This window comes from Cariama cristata, unplaced genomic scaffold, assembly GCF_000690535.1.
Source record: "Cariama cristata isolate BGI_N322 unplaced genomic scaffold, ASM69053v1 scaffold16895, whole genome shotgun sequence".
Taxonomy (NCBI): Eukaryota; Metazoa; Chordata; class Aves; order Cariamiformes; family Cariamidae; genus Cariama; species Cariama cristata.
The window spans coordinates 1,325-27,655 of NW_009617092.1; the positions used below are offsets into that span (position 1 = coordinate 1,325).

At 37.6% G+C, this 26,331-nt stretch overlaps 1 protein-coding gene across 1 annotated transcript; it reads left to right on the forward strand.

Annotated features, from left to right (window-relative positions):
- On the forward strand, positions 1–26,331 carry LOC104161845 (collagen alpha-1(XXIV) chain-like; the record flags this gene model as incomplete). Its single annotated transcript, XM_009700408.1, has 16 exons — positions 1–54; positions 1,105–1,158; positions 1,266–1,319; positions 3,425–3,478; positions 5,153–5,260; positions 7,825–7,932; positions 9,390–9,497; positions 9,585–9,638; positions 9,936–9,998; positions 11,224–11,277; positions 12,870–12,905; positions 20,762–20,827; positions 21,588–21,756; positions 23,133–23,242; positions 24,357–24,572; positions 26,044–26,331. Coding segments are annotated over 16 exons (1,455 nt in total), but the record flags the coding sequence as incomplete, so codon positions are not given.

Below are 26,331 nucleotides of genomic sequence, written 5' to 3' on the forward strand. Positions count from 1 at the left end.
GGTCCTAGTGGTGAACGTGGAGATAGAGGAGAACCTGGTGATGAAGGCTACAAGGTAATACCTCTTGCTTTTTATTCTTTTTATTTGAGCTATGCATACATGTAGAGTAGTGTAGCAGAAGTATCATCTTCTCTCTCAAGTGTGCAGAGATGCACTTGCTGGTGCCTCACTGCACTGATGAGCTCTTAGAACACATTGGAGCATCTTTTATATGAGAAGAAGCTGAGAGAGCTGGGACTCATGAGCTGGACAAGAGAAGGCTTGGGTAATCTTAATGTGTATAAATACCTGATGGGAGGGAATGAAGATGAAGGCGCCAGACTCGTCTCAATAGTGTCCAGTGACAGGACAAGAGGCAAAGAGCACAAACTGAAACACATGAAATTCCTTTGAACACAAGAAAATGCTTTTTTTACTGTGAGGATGACTGAGCACCAGAACAGGCTGCCCAGAGAAGTTGTGGAGTCTTCATCCTTGGAAGTGCTCAAAACCTGACTGGACATGGTCCTGGACAACCTTTTCTACCTGGCCCTGCTTGAGAAGGAGGGTTGCTCTAGATGTCTCAAGATGTCCCTTTCAGCCTAAACAATTCTGTGATTCTGTAATACTGAACGAATTAATATTTTTCTCTGTAATTTAAGTACTATTTCTTTGTCAATCTAATCCTAAGAATTATTCTTCAATTGTATTCAGTCTTTCAGCATATACAAATTGGATGGTAACTCATTCTAATCACTAATGCAGTTTGTTTGCTGAAATACAAAAGAGACAGTCCTTGACACGGAATATCCTGTTTAAGTTACACAGATAGTACAGATAGGCATAGTAATAAATCAATGAACTAAATATGATCTATGCTTACAGAAGTGCAGATTTGTTTAAACAATATGCAATTCCCACTTGCAGTTTGCAGTAGAGAATTTAAAGAACAACTCCCTAAGGTCTGATCTCTGGAGAGCTGAGCATACTTTGTCTAGGTCACATCAGTGAAGCTGGAGCCACCCAACACCTCCCAAGATGGGCTCTACAAGGAAATCCATAGCTCGCTGAGCATGACAGCCTGAGTTACTTGTATTGCAGTATGTTATATTTTCTGCTTCCCAGGGTCATATAGGTCTTCCAGGGCTTAGAGGACCCATTGGACAACAGGGACCTCCAGTAAGTGTTTCAAACAAGTGAGATTTCTCTATTGGCTGTTGAAAATGCATTTTTCACCTGCATTCAAATGATTCTTTTTATTTATTTAATGTATGTTCTTTCAAAAGGGAGAGCCAGGTGAATTGGGAGAGCAAGGTCCAAAAGGAGAAAGAGGTTCAGAAGTAAGTAGAAAAAAAGTAAAGCAAAACTGCACTTAACTGGAATTTGTATGTTTTTATTGTTCACTGACTATCCTTGGAAAATGGTTGTATAAGGCTAAAACTCAGCGTTGGGTTACCTTTTCATACCTGCAGGGACAATAAAGATATAGAATGGAAAATTGCATAACGATCTGGGATAGTAAATACATGTTATTTTATAGGTAAGTGGTTTTACTTTGGAGTGATATAAAGCATTATGAGAGGCTCTTTTAGAAATATTTGAGTGATATTCAATTACACTCTTACATGGAGTTCCTTGTGGCAAGCTAGCTCTGGAAGACACCCAGGATTTTACTGCTCTGATCTATAAATGAAGCCTCCTGCTACTGAACTGCACTGAATTTTCAGAGACCTGGGACTAAGGAATTTACTACAGAACAGTAGAGGAGTAATGACAGAGCAAGCCATGAAAAAGATCAAAGACTAAATCTTTCCCTTTGCAAATAACGGTTCATCTTGGTGACGTGTTGAAAATTGCCAGAAGTATTTTATATTCTCCCATAGGGTGAATTTCATTGGCTTTTGAGATTTCAAAAGATTTAGGCTAAAAGGTTTCTTACAATACCAATTGCCATTGCAACTTAAATATGGTATGTTGTCTAAGAAGTTCCATGGCGCAACTCTGTTAGAGTTTCAAAATTTTCTAGGTAAATACAAGAATCTGTAGTAGATTAGGAATGGGGAGCAACAGAAAGGAAATGTGATGTGAAGACATTGTCAGCATGTACTGTAGCCATGTGCTCAGGTATATTGCCTTTGACAAACTACTCACAGCGCAGGATAAAATCAGTCATTCCTCTGTCTTTCCCTTGGAGAATGTTTTCTTTGTGCTGCAAATGCACCTCAGATTAAAACTGCCATTTGCAACTATGGAACCGATATCCAGCCTGGAGCAACCCATAAGAGCCTAAAGGTTGACACAAAAATGTTTACAGTGAAAACATTCGTAGTCTTAACTCCAGTGGCATGACTGGTGCTGCTATAGCTAGCCTTACAAAGCCAATCCCATAAACTGCAATGCTGAATCATCTCAATTCAGAAATTTTAATGAAAAAATGTAAAGTTCTTTGAATATACACATTCCAGTTCTGATTGGTGGACTTTTTTTATGCCTTTCTTAACAAAAAGGCATTAAATTAAGGAATATAACAAAATTTTGCTGATTTTATCATATTTACATTAATTATAAAACATTGACACTTATCTTAGCTTTTTCACTTTATTGCAAGTTATGTAATATTGCAGCATAATAGTTGAGCATCACTTCTGCTTTAAGAATAGTGTTAAAATAATTAATTCAGAAAATCTTGAAAGCTTTTTTTCTACTTGATCTATGCTAACAAGTGTTATTCTTGTCCCTGCTGTGGTTGTATCTTTTAGAGGTAGACTAAAATTATATTCTGTGAAGAATATCCTATAAACAAAATTCTCTGAGATTCTTTTGACCCATTCTGAGCTTTTCTTCCTTGGTGCTTGGCCACCTGTGTCACTAAACCACTTACAAGAATGTTATCTGCTATCAGTATCACTCCGTTTTCCAAGACTACAGATTCCTAGATCAGTCAAGACCAAAAAAAAGTCTGATTTTAAGTAATTTTTTTTCTTTTATATACATCTTAGATAAAAGGAATGTTCCCATATGTGACACTATTGTTTTCTAGTATTCTCTTCCACATACACTCAGTGCACCTACATTGCCTACTTTTCATGACTTCCCTTTTTAAAAGGCACGGGAAGCGCTGTAAAAGTGTACTTCCTTACAGAGGTGTGACTGATAGAGGAGAAATCACCAGATTCATAGTGAAAAACTTTTTATGCCTATTGTTGTTGAAAAAGTTCTGAAAATTACACTATACCGATTCGGGAAAGGGGAAAATATATAAAATTCTACAAAAAATATATTCACTTTTACTTGAAAAACTTTCTGCTGTCTCCTGAAATGGAAACAATCTGGTCCAAAGCCAGGCAGCGTGAACGTGTGTGTACTAGAGGTGAACAATTCTCAGCTCTTCTTAGGGGATTGAGTTGAAGACGTTTGTCAGTTCACAAGTATTTGTAACTTCTAGGGACCCACAGGGAAGAAAGGAGCACCAGGTCAGGCAGGCAAACCTGGAATTCCGGTAAGTAACAAAATTCTACAGTCTATCTTCGGGTTATAAAAGAAAGAAAATAATAACTAATAAAACCAAAATGGAGTCATGCCAGTGGTACCAGAAAGTTTTATGCTCACTCTAAAGAACTTTCCTATTATCCAGGAAATGGAACCCCTGTAAAAATAAGAGTAATTTTTGAAACTATGTTAAATTATACTGAATTATACTGAGTTACTCAGCACATGGAAGTGAAGTGCAGCTAATACAACAACAAGGTCCTTCCCACTTGTGAAGTTACTTCATTAGATCATTTTTGCATGTGGCTTGTGGTCCATGTGCAAGTTATCACATTATATTGCACAGAGCTGTACTACTGTTCACTCCTGACTCCCATCAGTTCTTTGAACAGCTGCAGCCTACAGAAGCCTGGATCCATATGTCCATGATGGATATGACTGGCAGATCCCTCGAAGTTTAATTCTTTCTCTTGCTTGCCCTGAGCTGAAATTTTTCATGTTCTTTCTTGAGTTGCTGTAGAGGAGCTAACTTGCATCCCTTTCTCCCTGAGGGAGAAGAAAGAGCAGGAAGCAATAGGTGTTCTGTAAACATAACCAAGAACAAAATGCATCAAGGCTACTTTGGTCCCCTAATAAATAGTACCACACAAGCACATACTGTAAATAACTTTTACTGCCTCACATCAAAACATTGTCAGCAACCAGAGAAATGCAACTGCTTCACAGAGCTTGTACCTGCTGGACAGAGTGCAAGAGAAAAGCCTTTTGAAGGCAAGGAACTATGTGTCTTTTGTAAATACTCAGCTTTTTCCTCTGGAGGACTGCAGAGAGTGTATCAGTCAGCAGACAACGGAAAACAGGGAAAGGCAAGATATACAGGAAAAGTGAGGAGGAGAAAACAGTAAAACTAAAACTTGAGGCAATTTCAAAGCACATCCCAACTGAAAGATACTTCAGCAATCAGAAGTTAGAAATAAGATTAAGACGGCACTCTTCTTGTCTTCTGTATGGCTGTTGTTAACTATACTTTTTTGAACGAGATGTGTTGTAGTTAGCATATTTTAAATTTCTGAGAAATGCGTTCATACAGAGATAATTGCAGAACTCCAAGCCCCTTAAGATAGTGTATGTCAGTCTAAAGGGAAATAATTGTAAAGAAAAAATCACTGTTCCTCTGGTGGATGTGACATGACACTTTTTCATGCAAGTATAGCAACAGTTAGCAGAAACTTGCCTTATTAGAAGTTTGTATGTATTTTTGATATGTTCAAGTTTGAACAACATAAATTTACAACTGTACAATACAGAGTATCCAGTAAAATGAAGGCTGAAAAGGTATATGGTTTGGGTTTTTTACAGGGATAAATAGATTACTTTATCAGGTTTTCTTGCTTTGGTTTAAGAATCAACACTCTGAGCTGTCTTCCAGCCTGGCATACGAAGGGATCAGCCCCATGGTTTCAGCTAAAGTTGCTCAGTTCCCACAACACAGCAAGTCTCAGATTAAGCCAATAGCATTTTAAACCAAACGTCCCAATTCAGTACTCCCTCTGCAAGTATTCATTCATGTCACCAAGTCTGTTATAGTGTAGGATTTAGGAAATACTGTGATTGAAATCTAGTTCTGTGGTGGTAAAAGTGAAGAGAACCAACAGTGCTATATTTGATTTGAAATTGTTTCAAGGGGAAACCGGGGCCAGCAGGGCAGAAAGGAGCAGTTGGGTACCCTGGACCAGAAGGCATTCCTGGAAACCCTGGCAAGCCTGGGCTGTCAGGGAAACCTGGCCCTAAGGTAAGTTGCTTTCCACATTGCCTCTCTTTATGTCCTTTTGCATTGCAAATTTTCTAAGATTAGAGTATTTAAACAGAAGGAACCATTCTGAGTTCCTTGAGCATCTTGAAAATTAGACCAGTTCTTTTGTTTTCTTTCTCTTTTGCTCCTGATATTCTGGCTAGATTGTAAAGTTAGCATAAGGGAAGTGTGCTGTGAGAACTGTTTCATTAGCATATGTTAGTAGTAACTACAGCTAAGTGAAAATGCTTTGTTAATCAGAGAGGCTTCACAGTTCTGTTCCCAAAAATGAGCCGTAGACCCCAGCGGAGACTGCTTCCTCTCAGGCTCTGAGATAATCCCACGTTTTCTATATTGTCTTTGAATTTGTAACCTATGTCTCTCTACCTAAGCAATTCTGAAGCTTTGCCCAAAACCAGTGAAAAAGAGTATTGGGTATCTGAGGTATGTGGAAACATTCTTGGAAACGAGTGTTTTTGTCTGTCTGTTCTTTGCTGTGGGCCAAGGCTGGTGACCTGCTGCCTGCTCCTTGTGGGAGCAGTGACACAGCTCTTCACTTATTTGCTCCAGAGAGGAGGGAAAAAATTCCTTTAGTTGTTCTCATTGTTGAAAGTTTGATCACTTTGATTTCAAGTATGGTATTTCTCAGTAGTTCTAGTTAGATAGATCAGTAATTGTTATAAAAGGATGCCAAGTTTAGATTTGGTGTTAGGAATTAATCAAGGTGCTGAATGAGGCACCGCTACAAGTATAGATTTCCTATCTGGTTGAACAAAGAGAAAATTAAAGCAGTTACCCGTAGGGGGCGGATGTACCCCATTCGAGCCTCTCGGGTTTCAGATAATATCCTGCTGGACCGCTTCCAAGTACTTAAAATTCTTTGGAGTTGGACTTACGAGTATCACCCCAAAGAATTCTCACTTTTTTGCCTTTCCACTCAAAATGTCATCTTTCATATTAAAAGGGACTCCATTCCTCTATGTTAACAATATATAGTAATATTACAACTTGTAATAAAAAGAGGCTTGTAACTAATTTTTGCCACAAAGAATAAAAAGAATAGAATTTTTGCTATGTAATTTTATCAGTCCATCAGGCTATAAGCCACAGTATCACATTCAAAAGCCCTGAAAATCACATTTAATATTTAAATCCTGTTTTATATAACCCTTTTATTTCTATGAATACTTAACCAAATGTCATATGAAATAAAAAAGAAGATAGATAGATATCTATTTCTACTAAATTACATCACAGAAACATTCATTTGGATGGTGGCGAATTTCCATTTTGTGTTTTTTAACATGTCAAAATTGACTTAACTCCCTGTACTCAGTAACATGTTTTTTTACTAAAAGTAGTTGCTTTTGTTTATAGTCTGATGTTCTCATACATTTTCATAACAAATGTTCTGATCTTTCTTCATGTGGTAAAGTTATTGTATATGAATCCCTCCAGACTGTAGACAATCATACTAATATTATCAGATGTCTGATATTTATAAATAAGCATGTTGAATTTTGAATGTCTGTGTGGTAAGGCAGTCTCATTTTGTTTCTTGATGCCGAGCTCCTTCTTGAAAAAAATCAGTACTGTGAATCTCAACCATATTTTCAGCCCACCTGTAATGAATGAATTCAGCATCTTGTTTTCATCGGAAGGAGCTCCTTATTGTAAGCTCAGAATTCTCAGACATCACACAACACTCATCCAAGAACCATCTCAGAGAGTCATCTTCTGTAGTTAACGGAGATTAGTGCTCTCTTCCTGCATATTTCAAAATAGAGTTAGAAAATAATTAAATAGGGATCAGCACTAAAGGCTATTAATCTGAACATGCAAATTTCCAGGTCTGGGAAAAATTTTAGGTCTCATATAAACTATTCTGTATTTTACTTCCCTGTAGGAGGTGGAAGCAGTTACTGATATGCCCATGAATGTTTCCATATATATTTGAATGCACAATTACTGTGGACAGAAGATTGCTTACTTTTTCTAGATTATTGGTGCCTAAGGTGGTGATCCACCTGGGCAACTATTCCTCTTTAGGAGGTTGCTAATAGGGAAGATGCCTTGCATAAGCCCAAAGAGGCAATGGATTCTCTTGAATGTTCTCAGAAGTCTTTCAAGGTCTAGGTAGGTAATCCCACACAAGTGACATCAAAATACTTTTAGGGTAGGACAGAACAAGGTTTAAGACGAGCACTGAGCTGAACAACTGCAATGGACTATGACATGGTTAGCATTTGCTTTGCTGACAATGTGACTTGCTAAATGATAATAAATTGACTCCTCAAAAACCTCAATCCATCCCACAGTTAAAGCACATGTAGTTTTGTTGCTAAGTACAGTCAGGTTTTGCTTTTGGAATATTAGCAGAAATCTAGATGATACTGCTGATCATTGTTTTTCCATATATTTTGATCTACTATCAATGTGTGTCCATGTATACAGAAAGCATTAAGTGACTTTGACCGAGTTTATGTTATATGCCTGCATTAGCATAAAATGAAAAAACATGTTTGGCTGTTCTGCTTGTAAAGAATTATTTTCAATTTGTTAAGGGTAATAAAGGAAATGCAGGCTTACCAGGTCTGGCAGGTTATCCTGGAGCTCGAGGTCCCAAGGGATTGCCAGGCATGCCAGGACCCATGGGAGCACCCGGACTAAAGGTACACACGTGGGATCTTGTTGTTTAAGTACAGCATTACTGATATCGCTTAGTCTTCATACTGCATCCAGTGATTGTGGAACCACCATGCTATTGTTAATCATATGAGTAATTGACATCAAAACTTATTTGAAGGGTAAGACTGCAAGTTGTGTTGACCTTGTTTCTATAAACTGTAATTTGAAAACAGACATCCCAACCATCTGGATGCTATTCCCAACTCCAGAAGCCATTCAAAACACTTGGTATTTATTCACTCAGAACTTTAAGGCCAAATGTTTCCTGATGACTTTTCTTTTTAAAATTCTGTAACTACTAGAACAGTTTGGATAATTTGAACATCTAAGTAATCTATTAGCAGAGAAGTACTGTAATTTCAAGCTTAAATCCCAAGTTTGGGGGCTAACAAGCATGTCTGGGATGTCCGTTTATCATAGGACTTAAATTGTTCTTGTTCAGCCCTGTCAGAAAGAAAGAAATCTCAGAGTGCTCCATTTTCCATCCTCATATTAATTAGACTCATTGCAGTGGTAAAAGAAGCAAAGAATGGAAACATTACAGATAATTTTCTCCGTTTAGAATAGGATTTTACATCTAAATAATGATTTGCAGTGCTCTGTGAGATCTTATTGGTAAGCAGTTTTTTAAAACCTTAAGTTACTTGAAAACTGGAGGAGGGAAATACTGTCTTTGTTATCTCTTCATGAAAATATTTTAGTATAAACTGTACTCACTATTTGTAGTGTTTATTGCCAGGGCTCCCAGTCTGGATTTTACTCCTTTGTCTAGACAATGAGCTTTAGGAGGTAGTTCCTGCTTACAGATGCTTGCAATCTGAAAAAGACAGGGAATAGATGAGGTGAGGGAAAACTGTTACCACATAGTGCAAAATAAGTGTTAAGAGTCGACATAGTGAGTCAGGCCAAAGGTCTGTCTTTGTTAGAGCAGAGAGGTAACACTTAGGAAAGAGCATAAGCTCAAAGCAAGCATGAAAGGTGTATATTCACAGCCTTAATTGCAGCTTGGTAACCTCCTGAGCTAGACATGGCTTCTATGTATGTGATAGTCCTCATAGGATTTTTTTTGCATGAACTTGTCTAGTTTCCATTTAAGTCAATGTAAACTTTTAGTCCAACGGCAAGGATTTCCACAACTATACTATGCCTCGCTCAGAGAAGTATTTTTTAAATTTACTTCTAACCTGGCTGGTCTGTATTTCGTTTTGTGAATTTTAGTGCTTGCACTGGAAGATACCATACTGGAAATGATCCAATATGTATGTTTTTTGCATTTTAGTGAGTGTATACTTACTGAAAGCATTCCTGATGGAAATAAAATGAATGGAATAGGTCTATTTCTTAGAAAGAAAGCATTTTCCACACTTCTGCCAGGAAACTTATCTTTACATTTATAACTGTCACAACTGTAATAAAGCATATATTGTTTTCCTATTAACAGGGTGAGAAAGGGCTTCTGGGTCATCCAGGAAAGCGAGGCAAAAGAGGCCTTCCAGGATCACAAGGTGACCAAGGACCAGCAGGAGACTCTGGACTGAAAGGACAGACCGTATGTAATCACAACTATTGATGCAAAACAAGTAGTCCAAGAGTTACCAACATGAAATAATAGTAAGGATGTCTGCTCCTATTACAGGGAGAAGATGGAGATCAAGGTTTAATGGGGTTTCAAGGATTCCCAGGTCCAAAAGTATGTGCTCATTCTTTTCTGGTAGAACTCTAAGCCATTTACAGAGTGAGAACATTAGGAATGCATAGAATTAATCAGCTTTAACAATAATTTGTTTAAAATCTATCTGAATTGTTGGAACATTGTAGGCAGAACTGTGTACTCCATGTCCAAGGATGAACATTCTTGGTCTGTGTGCTTGGTATTTTCACTGTCACTTGTTCTTAGAAATTATCTTATTTTCCCTAATTACAAGAGATTGAAACAAGTGGATAACTAACATCCCTGTTTGATTAAACTGTTCCTTTGCATTTTCAGGGTCCTGCAGGGGACATTGGCTTAGTTGGAATTCTGGGCCCGAAAGGTCCAACAGGCCAAGTTGTAAGTGTTTCACTTCATGAAAGAGATTGTCAGGATGGCTTGCGAGTGGTACATGTATTTAATTTAGGGAATCATCTTTTTTCTTATTAACAAGGCCAGAACCCTCTCACCAAACCTTTCTCTCTGAGACTGTCTCCACCAGAAGCCCTTTGCTTGTTCTGCAGCACAGCTGTGGTTGCACCATGGGTACAGATACACAAGCAGAGCTGGGCTCTTAATCTTGAAGGAAAAAAGCAAGCTCTGCTGACAAAGTGTGGTTCTCCTAGTATAATTTCATCTACACAAGTATCCTTATCGCTGTCATATCTTTGTCTACTGGGGTTGAACATTCTCTTTCTTCTTACTGGCAACAATGCTGATTGTATAACCATTCTGCAGCAAAAGAAAGAAGGGTCAAACTTTACCTGCAGTAAGACTGAGTGGTGCTCAGGCATTATTGATTAATAGATAATCTTTTTCTAATAAATGTTTTCTTTTTATCTATAAGGTTACTAACCTGCATTAGCTTATTCTTCGCGACACCTTCTTCATGACATTCTGCTTTGCTACTCACCAAAAATGTGGAAGCATCTTTAGCATTTTCTTATATTGGGGAGTATGCATCCAGCTTACAACATCAAGTGGAAAAGTGGGGGAAGGTTGAAGCACGGAAGGCCTTACTACAAAATGTTTTTCTCTCACTGCTGCCATTGCCATCACAGAACTGAATTAGTTCAGTTAACTAGATGCAGAGCAGCAGTTTTAGAGGCCTGTTCTAATAGCTACTTTCTTTTTCTAAATGTTCCTGTACAAAATAAACACTGGAAATGAGCAGTTTGCTCTAAGTGAAATGGAACAGGAAAGTGACATTTTAGCAGCACTTGCTGGCAGCCTTACAAGAGTACTTGTGGGCAGTAATATAGCTCCAGATATAGTTGATTGTAGCTCAATAAATATGTTGTCTTTGGTAATCAGAGTACTTAAGTTTCCACTGGTTTTAGTGCATCAGCTTTCGCGTAAAAGAATGTCTGTGGGCTTTCCAAGCACAACTATTACTAATTATTAAAATAGTTACCTTACTGATTTTGTAGCAATGTGCACGCAATATTCAGAAAAAGAATATCACCATGATCTTTTGGATATTTGCCAGGGCTGTGTGCTGAGCAGCTTTAAACCAGGACACATCATGAGGATTTTCTTCATTTTGGAAACATGGTGGACTAATAAATTCTTTGCTTGTTTACAGGGATATATTGGCCCTGTTGGTCAAGAAGGCATAACAGGCCCAACTGGCAGGCCTGTAAGTTTCCCTTCTCTTTTGCATAACTTGGTTAATTCACCTACTCTTATTTTTAGTAATCTGTTTTGCAACTAGCAACCTTCTCATTTTTCTATTTGCAAATAGTAACTAGCAGGACCATCTTCATGTTATACCATGTTGGTAAGCAAACATATGCAACTCCAGCATTTGTAATACAAGAAAATAATGACAAAAAACAATGCCAAAAAAGTCATTGCGATGGCTTTCTGTGTAAGTGCAGTGTACAGAGGGCATGCCTACAGGGGCAATGGGTGAGTCGAGGTGTAAAACAGCAATAGTAACTACCACCTGGATATTCTTTCTCAACCTTAGGTCTGAGACATATCTAGAGAGTACCCACACTTGGTTTCAATGTAGTTTATTTTTATGTAATTGGGCTGAACTGTCCAGAGTGCCCCTCTAGACACACTGGCAGTGCCCACAAGTCCTTGTTGGGGTGTTTCAGGTGCTGGCAAGGTCCCTGTTACAACTCAAATGTCTTCTTGGCCTTTCTGACAAACTTCAATGCACCCTGGGTTCTCTGCAGTGGGAGAGCTCTGCCCTCATCCCTTTTTCCATCCCTTGTCACACTGCCTGTGCCAGAGCAGTATTCTGCAAGGGCACCCTCTGGTTCATGTCTGCAGACTACCCAGCCATGTAAGGTAGTTTTTAGAAGCTCTTTGTACCACCCAAGTTCTTGTGACTGATCAACAAGACTTGGAGTGAATGGGAATGTCTAAAAATTGAAATCATAATCATAAAAATAACAAGAATATCCAATAAAAGTAATAAATAAAAATATTTACCAGTGAAAAAGAAAGGAGAAGAGAAATGTTCCTTCTATAATTAGACTATGTTTTCCACTTGTTGGGAAAAAGACAGTACTCTAAGTGTTGCTGCAGTCTTTTCAGTCCCACTCAGGAGGAAGTCTTTACAGTTGCCTATACTTGTATGAAAGCTTTAAGTAGACTTCATATTGAATGAAATAGTTTGCCATTGTTGTTAAGAAAGCATTACAGTTGAAGATTACTTCTGTGTAGTATGAAATGCTGCCCTCAAGATGCAAAATTCTTCCAGAGAAGAATTGTAAGATTGTTACCATCTTCAGAAACACAGTTTAAGTGCAAAACTAGACAAAAATGCCATGGAAACAGAAAAGAGTGTCTAATCTGACTGTGAGAGGAGAACTAATGGAGTAATATAAACAGATATGTAACCAATGGATTTCTTCAGTGACAGAGTATCGAGTTTTGTTCTCTACTCTTAAGATCATGAAGCACTGATGTATTACAGTGAATCAAATTGTAGAGAATACAGCTAATTGACAGGGAGACCACTGACAGTTAAAATTACTGAAAAAAACCATATTTACGATCCAAGGAAAACAACAGCTTTCCACATACAGGAATTACAGGATGTTTTTCAAGTTTTCTAATCGTACAGGAAAATTTAAAACCCAGAGTTGTAAATACTTCCAGAGATGAGACCGGACTTTTCATGTGAACAGTATAACTCTCATGGATATCAATCTGCTTATTTCTGTCCTAGGCAGCTAGAAAGCATTTTGGATTAACAGTTTCTCTTTTTTACAGGGACCGAGAGGTGAAAAGGGCACAAGGGGTGAAATGGTAAGATGAAACAACTTTTGTGCTTTCATTTTTTTGGCTGTGTAAAAACTATTTCTGTTTTACTCTGAGTGTACTCTTGCATGCTCTGAATGCCAGACAGTCGTGTTTTTCTCCTGGAGAGCGCTGGCCAAGAAAGCTGGTAGCATGAGTCAAAAGTCTGACCTTCTCTTGTTCAAGTTGACTTATGTAGATATGCTCAGTGGGTGTGCACTGTTGTGCAGTATGGCCCCGATCATATAACAGTCACATACTCCAAATCTGTCCCAGTTCAGATCTAAAAGAAAAATCCTTTGTCATATTTGTTGTCAATGCTCCAGTGCCTCACAGCATGCAAACACATGTTCTTACGTCTATATCACCTTGTCTAGAGAGGGAGAAGTTCAGGAGAAGCCTAGAGCTGAGGATGTGTGTCCATGCCGTGTATGCTAGCTGTAGTAGCAGTAGGCAGCATTGATAGGTTATGAAGCTGCTGTCTCTGATTTTTCGGTAAGAATATTACATTAGGTTTTGTACCTTAATAAATGTTGGATTTAATTTAAAAATTGTATTAGAGCTAGAAAAGTCTCCAATTAATAATGGCTATGTGAAAAGCCATTAAATTATCATATTTACACTAAATATGAATACAATGATAGTTGATACCTATGACATTGCTTTAAATGGCAGGTTTATAGTTCTTTTTCCAGTAACTAGCCAATGTGATCTTGTTCCTGTTGCTCTTACCCTGCCTTTCACCCCACCTTACTTAAAATCATTTAGTTTCTCTTGTCTTATTGTATTTTGCTTTTAGCAGCCACCTGTGTGCAATTCCAACCTAACTGCTGTATAAACGTTTTGAAAAATAAATCAGAAATATTCAAAATTGCTTAAAGAATTAAGGCTTGGAACTAAGCTTGCTGTACATGTCTTGGGGAACTTTCCTCTTTGATTCTAATGCTCTTGAGGCAATTGCTATATCAGAATGAGGAAAAGTAGTTTCTTAATTCATGCTGCTATTAACCATCTTAACTGTCTTTTTCTACTGTTGATTCGTAAGAATTGCTGTGACAGCATAGAGCTAAAAATGCTATGCTTAAAAAATAATAATTTAAAAAATCCAAAATGGTGAACAAGAAAAACTCGTTTCCATTATTGGTGCTGGTATTTAAGAAATTATTTCGTAAATATTCATAAATAAGTTCCTAAATTCATCAAGATGAATTAATGTCCTAAGACTGTCTTCAGAAGAAGAATGTTTAATTTTAGGTCATACACAGTGGCATTGGTTTATATTATGTAGCCAAGAAAAGGATTTATTTCCAACTATTTTCAGATACAAAGGAGAGAAAATGATTTTCATCCAACTGTGTATTCTGAGCTTGAATTTATACCTTTAAAATTGATATTGGCATTCTTCCTGGAATCACAAAGATTTTTTGCAGCAGTTCAAGTTTTAGATACAGTTTTTAGTCTGTCAGGGATACAGTGTTCGTTACTAGAAAGAAATGTCCTTTTATGCCCTGAAAAACATGTAATGTAAAATCATGTCTCCTTGTTCCTTGAACTAAAGTTCAGGTCCTGTAGGCTATTTCTGGAGAAAAATTGATAGAGTCAGAAACAGAGTTTGTTGAAAAATTTTAATCAAAATTATTTTTCAATTCAAAATATTCGTGTAACTGTGATTAAAACATTTAGAAAAACATGGAATAGATTTTGGAATATTGTTTCAGAATTCTGACATTCGGTAGAATCATAGCATGGTTTGATTGGAAGAGACCTTAAAGATCACTTAGTTCCAACCCACCTGCAATGGGCAGGGACATCTTCCACTAGCCCAGGTTGCTCAAAGCCCCATCCAACCTGACCTTGAACGCTTCTAGGGACAGGCCATCCACAACTTCTCTGGGCAACCTCTTCCAGTGCCTCACCACCCTCACCATGAAGAATTTCTTCCTAATATCTAATCTAAATCTTCCCTCTTCCAGTTTAAAGCCATTGCCCCTTGTCCTATCCCTACATGCCCTTGTAAAAAGTCTCTTCCCAGCTTTGTCGTAGGCCCCTTTTAGGTACTGGAGGGCTGCTGTAAGGTCTCCCTGGCGCCTTCTCTTCTCCAGGCTGAACAACCCCAACTCTTTCAGCCTGTCTTCACAGGAGAGGTGCTCCAGCCCTCTGATCATCTTCATGGCCCTCCTCTGGACCTGCTCAATCAGGTCCATGCCCTTCTTGTGTTGGGGTCCCCAGAGCTGAAGGCAGTACTGCAGGGGGGGGTCTCACCAGAGCGGAGAAGAGGGGGGAATCCCCTCCCTCCACCTGCTGGTCACGTTTCTTTTGATGCAGCCCAGGATAGGGTTGGTTTTCTGGGCTGCAAGCGCACATTGCTGGATCATGTTGAGCTTCTCGTCCACCAGTACCCCCAAGTCCTTCTCCTCAGGGCTGCTCTCAATCCATTCTCTGCTCAGCCTGTATTTGTGCTTGGGATTGCCCCGACCCATGTGCAGGACCTTGCACTTGGCCTTGTTGAACTTCATGAGTTTTGCACAGGCTCAGCTCTCAGGCCTGTCAAGGTCCCTCTGGATGGCATCCCTTCCCTCCAGCATGTCGACCACACCACACAGCTTGGTGTCATCGGCAAACTTGCTGAGGGTGCAGTCAATCCCACCGTCCATGTCGGTGACACAGATGTTAAACAGCACCGGTCTCAATACTGACCCCTGAGGAACGCCACTCATCACCCATCTCCACTTGGACATGGACCCATTGACCGCAACTCTTTGAGTGCGACCATCCAGCCCATTCCTTATCCACTGAGTGCTCCATCCATCAAATCCATGTCTCTCCAATTTAGAGACAAGGATGTCATGCAGGACAGTGTCAAATGCTTTCCACAAGTCCAGGTAGATGAATTTCTGAAAGTGTGTTTTAATTTTCTTAATTTTTTGTTATTTTATGGCATGTAACGTAATGAATTATGATACAGAGTCATAGGACAATCCAGGTTGTAAGGAACAATCTCAAAACATTTCTAGACCAACTTCCTGTTTAAAAGAGTCAGCTCTGAGATCAGATCACGTTGCTCAGGGCTTTATTCAGCCAAGTCTTGAAAATCTCCAGGGATAGAGATTGGATAATCGCTTTGGGCAATATGTTTCAGTGTGTGACTGTCCTCAAGGTGAAAAAAGATATGATATGATATGGCATAATCTGTAATTTTCTATTATCATCTTTTATCTTAGAGTCAGGGAAAGCTTAACATTAATAATTTTTGTTAAAAATACTTAGTTTCTGGGAAAATTTCAAAAGTCATGGAAAATATGGAAGTCCTTGGGATTGCTCTTGTTTTCAAAGTTAAGCATATATATCATTGCATGTAAAATCAGAGCCTTACAGTATTAGAAAAAGATTGGGAGTTTGGCATTTGAACTTCTGTACTAGCAATCAAATTGGGCAATTGAAGAATTAAAAAGCACACTAAAACTAACTGTTCTATTCTCCACTTTTGTTATTATGAACTGGAATTACACTTTTCTCACTTAAATTCTCATGTGATCAAAGGGTAAATTAAGTAGATTTGTAAAGGTAATCCTGTACATTCCAGTAAAACATTTAGCAATTAACTTAATCCATGAAAAGTGTAATTTAACCTTATTTTGCTGCTCTGCAACAGAAAGAACATTTATAACATCTCTACAGGATTTTCAACACACTATGCAATTTCGTTATCTTTTAAAGGCTTGTAAAGGTAATTGATATAGCCTTCTGAAGTTTTAATGCGCCTAGGAAATGTAATATCCCCAAAAGTAGTTCGCTATAGTTAACGAATAGCGTTCAATATTTACCTTTTTTTTGACATGGGTTTTATTGGCAAGGAGACAGTGAATCAAGACAAATCACATTCTTCTTTTGCAAAATACCTTAAATTCATTTGGAACAGTGCAGGTTTTGATATTTAAAATATTCAGTTCTATCTCAGAAACCACTGAAAATTTGAACTGTTCTTGTCCTAAGACTTTTTAAGTCTTAAAATTGTGACACGTGCCAAGAACATAGAATATTAACTGAAGCATTCAGTCATCTGAAAAATCCACTGGAATGTCTAAATCTCAGCACTCAGAACAAGGGTATCTATTCATCAGAGAGCAGTGGTTACTTAGGGAAAAACTGTTGAAGACTTTGTGCCTTGCCTTGACTTGGTATTTGCATAATCAAATCCTGAACCAAGACAAACAAATATATTCTTACACTGTCAAATTCATTTCTCAAGTTTCTTTTTCACACTTTCATTTCACTTCAGCAAGCATGATCAGACAGTCTAGTAATACATCCACATGGGATTGAAGATATCCTGCAGCAGTCTCACAGCACCTGAGTTGCTGATCTGATTAATTAAATGGGGAGGTCAGCCTTCTCTGCTGGCATACAACAGTGTAGCTCTGTGAAACCCAGTTGATTTGCAACGTCTTAGGGACTAACCCAAAACAGTGAATGTCATCTCTGCAAGCTCATCTCTCATCAGTTTTGTAATAAGGAATAACAACGATAATATTTCATGCCTATTTAATAGTAATAGATTTCAAAGAAAAGTCAAGCTGAGCAATAATCAAACTCAGAAGAGCAAAAGGAAGCTAGGTACTTGCCACACAACCCACAGGGTTTTCAATACTACTCTATATACTAAAATGACATATTCTTTGATTTCCATTTCCCAACATTAATGTATGTATAAAATATGAGTAAATATTTACCTAAAAGATGGCTTAGAGTCCCTTCTATAAGTGTAAGTGGATGAAGCGTAAATAAACAGGGTCAGGATGTATCAGTTGAAAAGCTGACAATATTTACAGTCCCTAGAGCTTACACCATTAAGGTCGTCTTAGTTAAGTATCAGAAGACCATCTCTCTAAACACCCAGAAATAGCTTCAGTTTTGATTCTCCCCTGTTCTCCAAAGACCACGTGTAAAACATGGGTCTTGGCCTCAAAGCCATTTGCAGTCCCTCAACACAGCCTTGTTGGTATAGATCTGGTGCTAGGAATTACATGATGGCCCCCACTTTTCACACCCTGAGCACTTGAGCCCCTCTGGCATGGCCAGGGCAGGTGATGTGCAGGCACTGTAACTTGTGCAGCTGTGGAGGTCATTGTAACCCCTGACAGATGCATTCCGCAGTAGCTACCATGTGCCCTGCCTTACAAATATGTCTAGAGATAGTAAGAAATGCAACTGGTATTCTCCTAAGAACTGATAAATTTGGAGCCTCAGTGAATTAAGTAACTCACTTCTATCTGCTTTCAGATCCTTTTTTAAATATATGTGAAGTAATGTTAGATTGGATCTGGCCTTTCTTTAACCATTTCCAGCTGCCCTTGCTGGTGGCAGCTTGAAGCACAAGTTCAGCAGTTGCAGCATGCAGTGACACTCGCACAGATCTTGCTGTGAGATTTCACAGCAGGAATACTTTTTATTACTACATTAAGAGATTTACAACTTCATACCTCTGTGACTAGATCGGTTTTGCAATATTTGTCAGTATGACTATGTCAGATAAGATTATTTCTCTTTTGGCAGAGACTTAGTACTAGTCTGGCCATACTGGTGTAAGAAGGCTTTTACTGGAACAGCTTATTGTGCTTGAATAACTGGTTCAAGCAGCGCTGGCTAAAGAATGTTTTGCTTAAATTAACTTAGTTATGTTATAAGGTTTTACTAATACATGGTGCAGGTCTGGCCTCTGCCTTTCATTCCTTCTTTTCTTTTGCTCATATTAAGGCACTGCCACCTTTTCTTTTCCTTGTCATTGTTCTTGCTATTGTTTATGCTACAGCAGCTCCTAGAGGCTTTGAGTATATAGACTGAAGAAGAGAATCTAACAGAGACACAAGTATCACTACATATTAACAAATATTCATAATCATTCCATCTTAATGTGAATAGTTGCTCAAAGAAATGATAATTCAGATGGGGTTATTGTGTTTGGGACGGTCCATGTCCAACCCTAAGGCAAGCCTAAAACTTAGATTTAAGAGTATGTGCATTGTAGGCACTATAAGCTAGGGAAAAGCAGCTGTTCCTTCTCCTCCTCTCCTCACTACTGCATCATCCTACACAGTAAATTGATACCACTTATGATGAGGAAATAAGTGCATAACTTCTTGAATATGAAGGAAGCCTGCAATATCACTGTTAAATAATGAACATAACATGTTGTGGCTGAAAATTGACACTGCTAATAAGCAGAGCTATTAAATGCCTAGCAGATACTCATAAAGCAGATCAGTTAGTTTTTTACAGCTACCCATAATGTTATTTACAATGCTTTTATGATCATTCATTCCTTGTAGTAATTGTATTGGCAACATGCATATAATGCTGGCACAATGCATAGTATGTTTTATGTTAATGCTTTGTATGACTTCTAATGTTCCCTTAATATCAAAAATAATTGGATAAGCAAGTAACCAGACAACCCAACAGTTCTAACAGGAATATTCACACTTTAACAGAGGATGGTACTTTAACAATAGTAACTAAAAAAATCTACGTGTTTACCAAAACCAGTATCACATCTTCTTCATTGTATGCATTATGGCATTTTGTAGTTTGAAAAATACATAAATGTAAAAGCAGACGTTCATCTATAGCTATTGCATTTTATCTCCATTTCTTCTAGGGGCCTCAGGGACCTCAGGGCCAGCCAGGGCTGCCTGTAAGTGCATAAAGAAACATGCCGTATTTTTCTGTTGTGTTTGCATTATATAAACGTGTGAAGCACCTAATATCTGGTTTCTTCCATTTTCCAGGGACCACCCGGACCACCAGGACCAAGAGTAAGTTCTGTAACTAACAACCCTAACCTACAATACAGTGCTTCCTTGAAAGTGAAAATAGCAGGATCCTCTTCAAATGCATTGCTAGTTCCATCACTGCACACCTTCCATCAGTACAGTAACACTTTTTTCAGCCTTCCGTCTTACACTGTCAGTTCTGTTCTGCCACGCTGTTGAGCCCTCAACAAGCAACGCTTGTGGACATACTCATACTTTTGACATAGGTTAATGCTGTCACACTCTGAAAGGTTTTTCTCCTGTTCTGTATTTGAACAGTCTGAAAGATAGCAACAGAAAATTTTGTACTATCTCTGGCCCAGGTGTTCTCCCTGTGTATATACATACAGAGAGATTTAGTTTAAGGGTTGCGCCAGTTAGGATAGACTCAATATCTGAAGTGTCCTCGAGATGTAATTATACATGTAATCTGAGAACAAATTACAAGAACTAGATGTTTGTGTGGGTAACTTAATTCTTAAAAAATAAACAAACCTGTTGTCTGGGTCTGGTATATACATCACACAAAGTGCAGAGAATGAAGATATGCAAGAAGCGGGCTTCCTCCTTCAGAGGCTAGTTTGTCTACCTTGGTATTTGTTCATGCATCATGAAGACTACTTTAATTTATCAACTGCTGATGGCCAATTGAGATACTCTTTGTGTGGTTCTCTGTAAAGGAAGAACAGCTTTTCACGCTTACCTGGATTGATTTTCTTGAGTACAGAAATTAAATGGCTGGGAGGAGTAAGTTGGGACATTAGTCTGTACAACTATGATAGTATCTTTTTTCCAGGTTCCAGGACTATGGTCATTAAATTGGGTATGGGGCTATTAATAAAAATCAAATATGCTTTTTCTGTATGCGTACTTGAATTCTTTGGAAGTAGAAGGGAGGATCCTATTTTAAAAGTAAGTGTTTACAGTGAATTATTTTCTAAAATGAGAAAATAACTAAGCTATCATGTATGTTGCTACAGTGCTCAAAGAATTTACCACCTGCATTTTAGAATATTCCTGTTCATCTTTCTTTATTCTGAAATATCTTTTTTTCAGAAGCAAGTGGACATCAGTGCTGCTGTTCAAGCTTTGATTGAGTCAAATGCTGCACTGCAGATGGAGGTAATATATTTCAATGTATTTACATTGTCATACAGGATATGCAATTATAATTTTATTTTTTGAGGACAACAAGGGTGCTTTACAAAGACTAAATTTAAAATGAATGATGGATAGCACGTAATTACTGTAGAATGTAATTAAACGTGCTAGGATTTATAGGATACCATTGAAATTAAGTTAAGAAAAACAGCAGCATTTCTACCTTTTTCTCATGATTGGCAATAATGGAAATTTACTGACTATCACACATAGCAGACTGTATCTGTTCAGTCACAGATAATGATAGTGGCATTTAGGCCTTGATCCAAAAAATACTGACATATATGCAAGTGTGTGGTCGTATTGATTGCAAGAAAATTCCTTACATTGATGACATCAAATACATTTGCATATATTTTCTAGGTTAAGCCTAAGAGTAGATTTCACTGTTCAAAATCTGAAACCGCTAAGTATATTTTAAAAATACACTAATTTTTAAATTTTTTTCTTTTTTTTCCCCTGTATCCACATTTTTATGTCAACATGTCATAATGACGTATTTGCATGATCTTAACCTGCCTCTAACTTCACTGCTCTGATAATTTTAATAAAATGTACTAATTTGTTTATTGGAATATGTTATTCTTACTCTGTTTTATATGGCTGATTGTATGCATTATAAATACTTTGCTTCTGTCTGGCTATTCAATGGCCATTTGACTTTTACTGCGTTGTTGCGATACTTCTTTGTGGTAACACATTTGCTAATGGCCCTTGGCAGAAATACCAGAATACTGAAGTAACTTTACTAGATCACAGTACAGAGATATTCAAAACGCTGCACTACCTTAGCAATTTGCTGCACAGCATCAAGAACCCTCTTGGCACACGGGATAACCCAGCACGCATCTGCAGGGATTTGCTTAACTGTGAACGTAAAGTGTCAGATGGTAAGTGTCCACTTTCATTAAAGCTTGAACACAACTAGGCTTTGAAATGTGTTGCTTCCAGATGTTACTTTCTACATCAAAACTCTAATGTGTAGATTTTTTACTGTATTCTGTTGCAGTGTGCCTGTCACAGCTATCTTTATTTTATCTCTATTTCAGATAAAATTTCTGAATTTTAAAAATGAAAGTATGTAGCTATCGTATATATCTATAATCTGTCTCTTATATCTATAAGTAAGCAAAAATGTCCAGAAAATTTGAAACTGAATCCAATTTTGTGATTAAAAGTTTCCCAAGTGTTCATAGCTAATCTTGCAATGAATTTTGTGTGCAACAGATTCTAGATAATTAATGAGAAAATTGTGGACAATACAATAGCACTGTCAGGTACACTTATAGGTGTTGTATCCCAGAAGATCCCAAATCAAATAAAAAATAATTATTTAAACCTGTAATGTCAATACTGTGACATAATTCAGTTTCTGAGTGGCTAATAAAATAACAAATACTGTAAATATCCCTATTATCGAGGATTAGCATTAACAAGCTAAGGAGGAAATAGGAAATTAAGTTAGAGGTTACAGGGAAATCACTGTTCTATGGCATATATGAAGACAGATCAATTCTTTAAGGCTCTAGCAGAGATGAGCCTAACTCTTACTAGAACTGTGCTCTCCTAAATAAATCTCAGTCCTTTAGGCCACGGAGATCACTGACACAGTCCTCCACTTCAGAGGATTACACACACCCATATAAATTGTAGAGTATAGGCTCACCTATATTTAACCATGAATTAAGGGCAGCTGAATCCTGATGCAATTTGCATGTGTCCTATTTCTTTTATTGGACCAAAATCCATAGATTCACAATGGCAAATATTCCTTAATACCATCACTAGGATATGTCATGTAGAAGTGTCTGATGGGAGAAAGATAGTGGAGAATGAAAGGGTCTTCAAGATGCTGTGAGAGCAAGAGAATTTAGATCGATATTTTACATCCCTGAATACATTCTCTGTATAAAGCCAAGCCTGAAGAAAAACAGTTTAAGTTTTAATACAGAAAGAGCAGCCTGGAAATACAGCTTGTTCTCACTATTTAGCTGTAGAAAGAGAAAACATTTTTGAAACTGTGACAGTATTCAGAACTCATTGTATATGTAATCAGAATTGAATGGTTATGATAATTTTGCTCAGTATCTGTTATTAGTAGAATTATAATAGTGAAAAGACTTTCATGTTCCTTTTCTTTCATTTCCTAGTGAAGCTATGTTGATACTATATCTAATACTTACCAAAAAGTATGAATATTTTAGCAAATTGTTTAGTAACAATTATATTTTGGGTTTATTTTCCATCTGGGGTTATATACTAATAGGAAAGTACTGGATTGACCCAAATATTGGATGTCCTTCTGATGCCATTGAAGTTTTCTGCAACTTCACTGCTGGTGGTCAGACATGTTTAATGCCGCTGTCTGTGACAAAGGTATGCATTGCTTCCAGAGAGACTGTATCTGTGCTAGAACTCTGAACAAATGAATGCTTATTTACTTAACTCATTAAGAGATGTTAGATTTCAGGAGGTTTTTAACGTGTGCCTTTGTGGAAGGACATGTTACATTTTCTGTTATAGAAGTTACAGACTTTCTGGAGACAATATATTTTAGTGTAACTCTCACTTTGTTCATTTACTCACCTTCCATGCTGATAGAATTATTTTGGTTTGCTTTATACTTTTCTATACAAGGCATAAAAATAAGCCTGAAATGCTTCTAAGCTGCGTTAGTAACTCATCACTCGGGGCAGTTAAGCGTAGAGATGCTGAGATCATTGTAATGGGAAGGAAGAAAATTATGAATACTTTTCAACACTTAGCTACTTTTAAATGCCATTAGGCAGGGACTGGTTTCCTTTATATCATTAGTCCATGCTCCTCTTTACACGTCGTCCTTAAACTCTTGGGAATAGAAATTTTATATTTGTGGAGTTTTGCATATATGTTGTAGTCATTGAAAAGCATCAGAAATACCAGAAAGTTTCCATACGGGTTCCTACATTTGGAAGATCCCTGAATATGATCTAGTCTTGGAGAAATTCTTGTTGAGTAATGACTAACTGTATTTTCTGTCTAAAATCAGAGTATGCTTATGAATTTTTTGATTTTTAATGGGATGTAGGTATTGCCGAAACCTGTGGTCTAAAAAGACTGAACAGCACAATGACATGGCTGCAGTTAAAACACTGCTGCTGATAATATCTTTGCTTGAATCACAAAATCATTTGTTTCAGTTTCCTTATTTAAAAATAGTGCTTTCTGCCCAGCTGTGTTTCAACAATGTTGTAAGCATTCACAAATGTTTAAATTTAAGCTTTGAAAATGTCTTATGAAAGTTTCTGTTTATAGTAATCACTATGATAGAACCTAACAGCTCTCCTGAAAAATATAAATTGTGCTCCTGGCATTGATCCCAATGTATAAACACCTATACATGCTCCCATGCCTGAATACCACAAATGTATGTACTTGTCACTTTGCATTGCTGTGGTCATTCAGCATAGTTGAGCTGCAAGTCTAATGATGCGTTTCTCTTGGAACTTAGCTGGAGTTCGGCGTTGGAAAAGTGCAGATGAACTTCCTTCATTTACTGAGCTCAGAAGCAACCCACAGCATCACAGTTCATTGTCTGAACACACCAATGTGGGGATTAAATAAAGCAGGTGGCCAGAAAACATCTGTTAGCTTCAGAGGATGGAATGGTCAAATGTTTAAAGCAAATACACTACTTGAACCGAAGGTGCTTATGGATGAATGCATGGTAAATACTTTTTAGCACTAGCATAATTAAAACCATAATAGAGTTACCTTTTAGACATTACTAACTTTCTGCAAATAAATAACAATAATTTAGATTCACATCCCTTGAAGCTTACTTCTTACCTCGTTCTTTTTACGTCTCTATATGCCAACCTTTTGATACTGAATTCAACATCCATCCAAACATAGAAGCAATTGCAGTAATACAGGGTATCTATACTTGCTGTTTGCGTTGTGTGTCATATATTTCAATACTCTGCTAAGACACTGGAGAGCGATCAGAACAGAAATAAGGAGGTCCTCCAGGGAACTTTAGGAACAGTTACTCTTAAAATGAAAATTCAGGCTTCAGTAAGAGTTCTGTTGAAGTTATCTAGCACAAAATCTCAGGTTCAAACAGGCTGGAAATTATTTTTTGGACAACTAAATATCTTTACATTCATTGACTGAGTCAATTGTTTGGTTATTTAATAAAATCGTGATGATTGGAAATGGACTCCATGGCTAACTAAAATATTAAATCATATTTGTATTTAGGAAAAATTGAAAGAGCTTATTAATTTTCTAATGCTTATTAGATTACTCCACTCACCAAGATGTGAGCCATTTGGTAAATGTCTTGGTACACTATGAAATACAGCAGCCAAACACCTTACACTTTTCACTATTTTAAGCTCTACTTTCATTTACAGTAATGAAAGATGTGACACTGGTTCCATATCGATACAGAGGTGTCAAGTGAGATTTTTAATCTCAAGACAGAAAGCGGTTTTATTGAGGCACTTCAAAGCTGTTATGCTTCCAACCTTTATCAGCACACACTAATGAGATGCTCTAGCCTGTGTCACACAGATAAGGTATGGCCATTGAAGCCCCTTCTACCCACATCCCAGTCTGTTTGGGACCATTTTAAACCCTGAGAAAACTTAAGGCATGCAGCCTCGGACAATGTTATAATGTTATTTTATAATTTTTGAGGTATCAGTTTTTTACTGAGATTTTTAAAGAATTAGAATAAACAATGCAAAGTTCATGGCAAAAATGCAGCTCTTATTCCCCATTATTATTCTTCAGGGGCATACAAAGTCATTCCAGTGTCTGTAGAGTTCATAAGCTGAGACCTACTGTTCAGATTTGGAGGTGAATTTGGCAAGAGATCTAAGAGTCTGTATGAGCCCAGGACTGCTTGCAAAGTGACAGGTGCTCTATTCTGAGCCATGTTGCACTGTGTCTGCATCCGCACCAGCGGGATTCCAGACTGGGCTTTTTTACAGTTACAGTTTTGCCAGGAGTGTGGTATTGCATAGGAGAAATAGCATTTGTTAAATTACACAGTTTCTTTAGGAACTGCTGGGAGAAGAAATGTTTCTGTACACTTCCCCTCCTCCTTTCACTCTCTAAGCACATTTTCCATTTGTGTTTTGAAGGTGATCTTTGATATGAATCTAATATTTTGCTTCTGTGTGTTGCAGATGGAAGATGGCAGCTGGCACAAGACACAGTTCTTTTTTCACACTCAGGACACTAATCAGCTTCCAGTTGTTCAAGTTAACACACTTCCTCATCTCAAACCAGGACAACAGCACTTCATAGAAAGTGGTTCAGTGTGCTTCCTTTAATGTTTCTGTCCTGGGTTTTTTTGCATCAACATGGAATTGCTGCATAGATTGAATGCAAAAGTAATGATCTATTACAGGAAAAATTACTGGGAAACTGAAGAGTCATTTTAAACAGTGTTGGTTAAAGAACCTCAGGAAGAA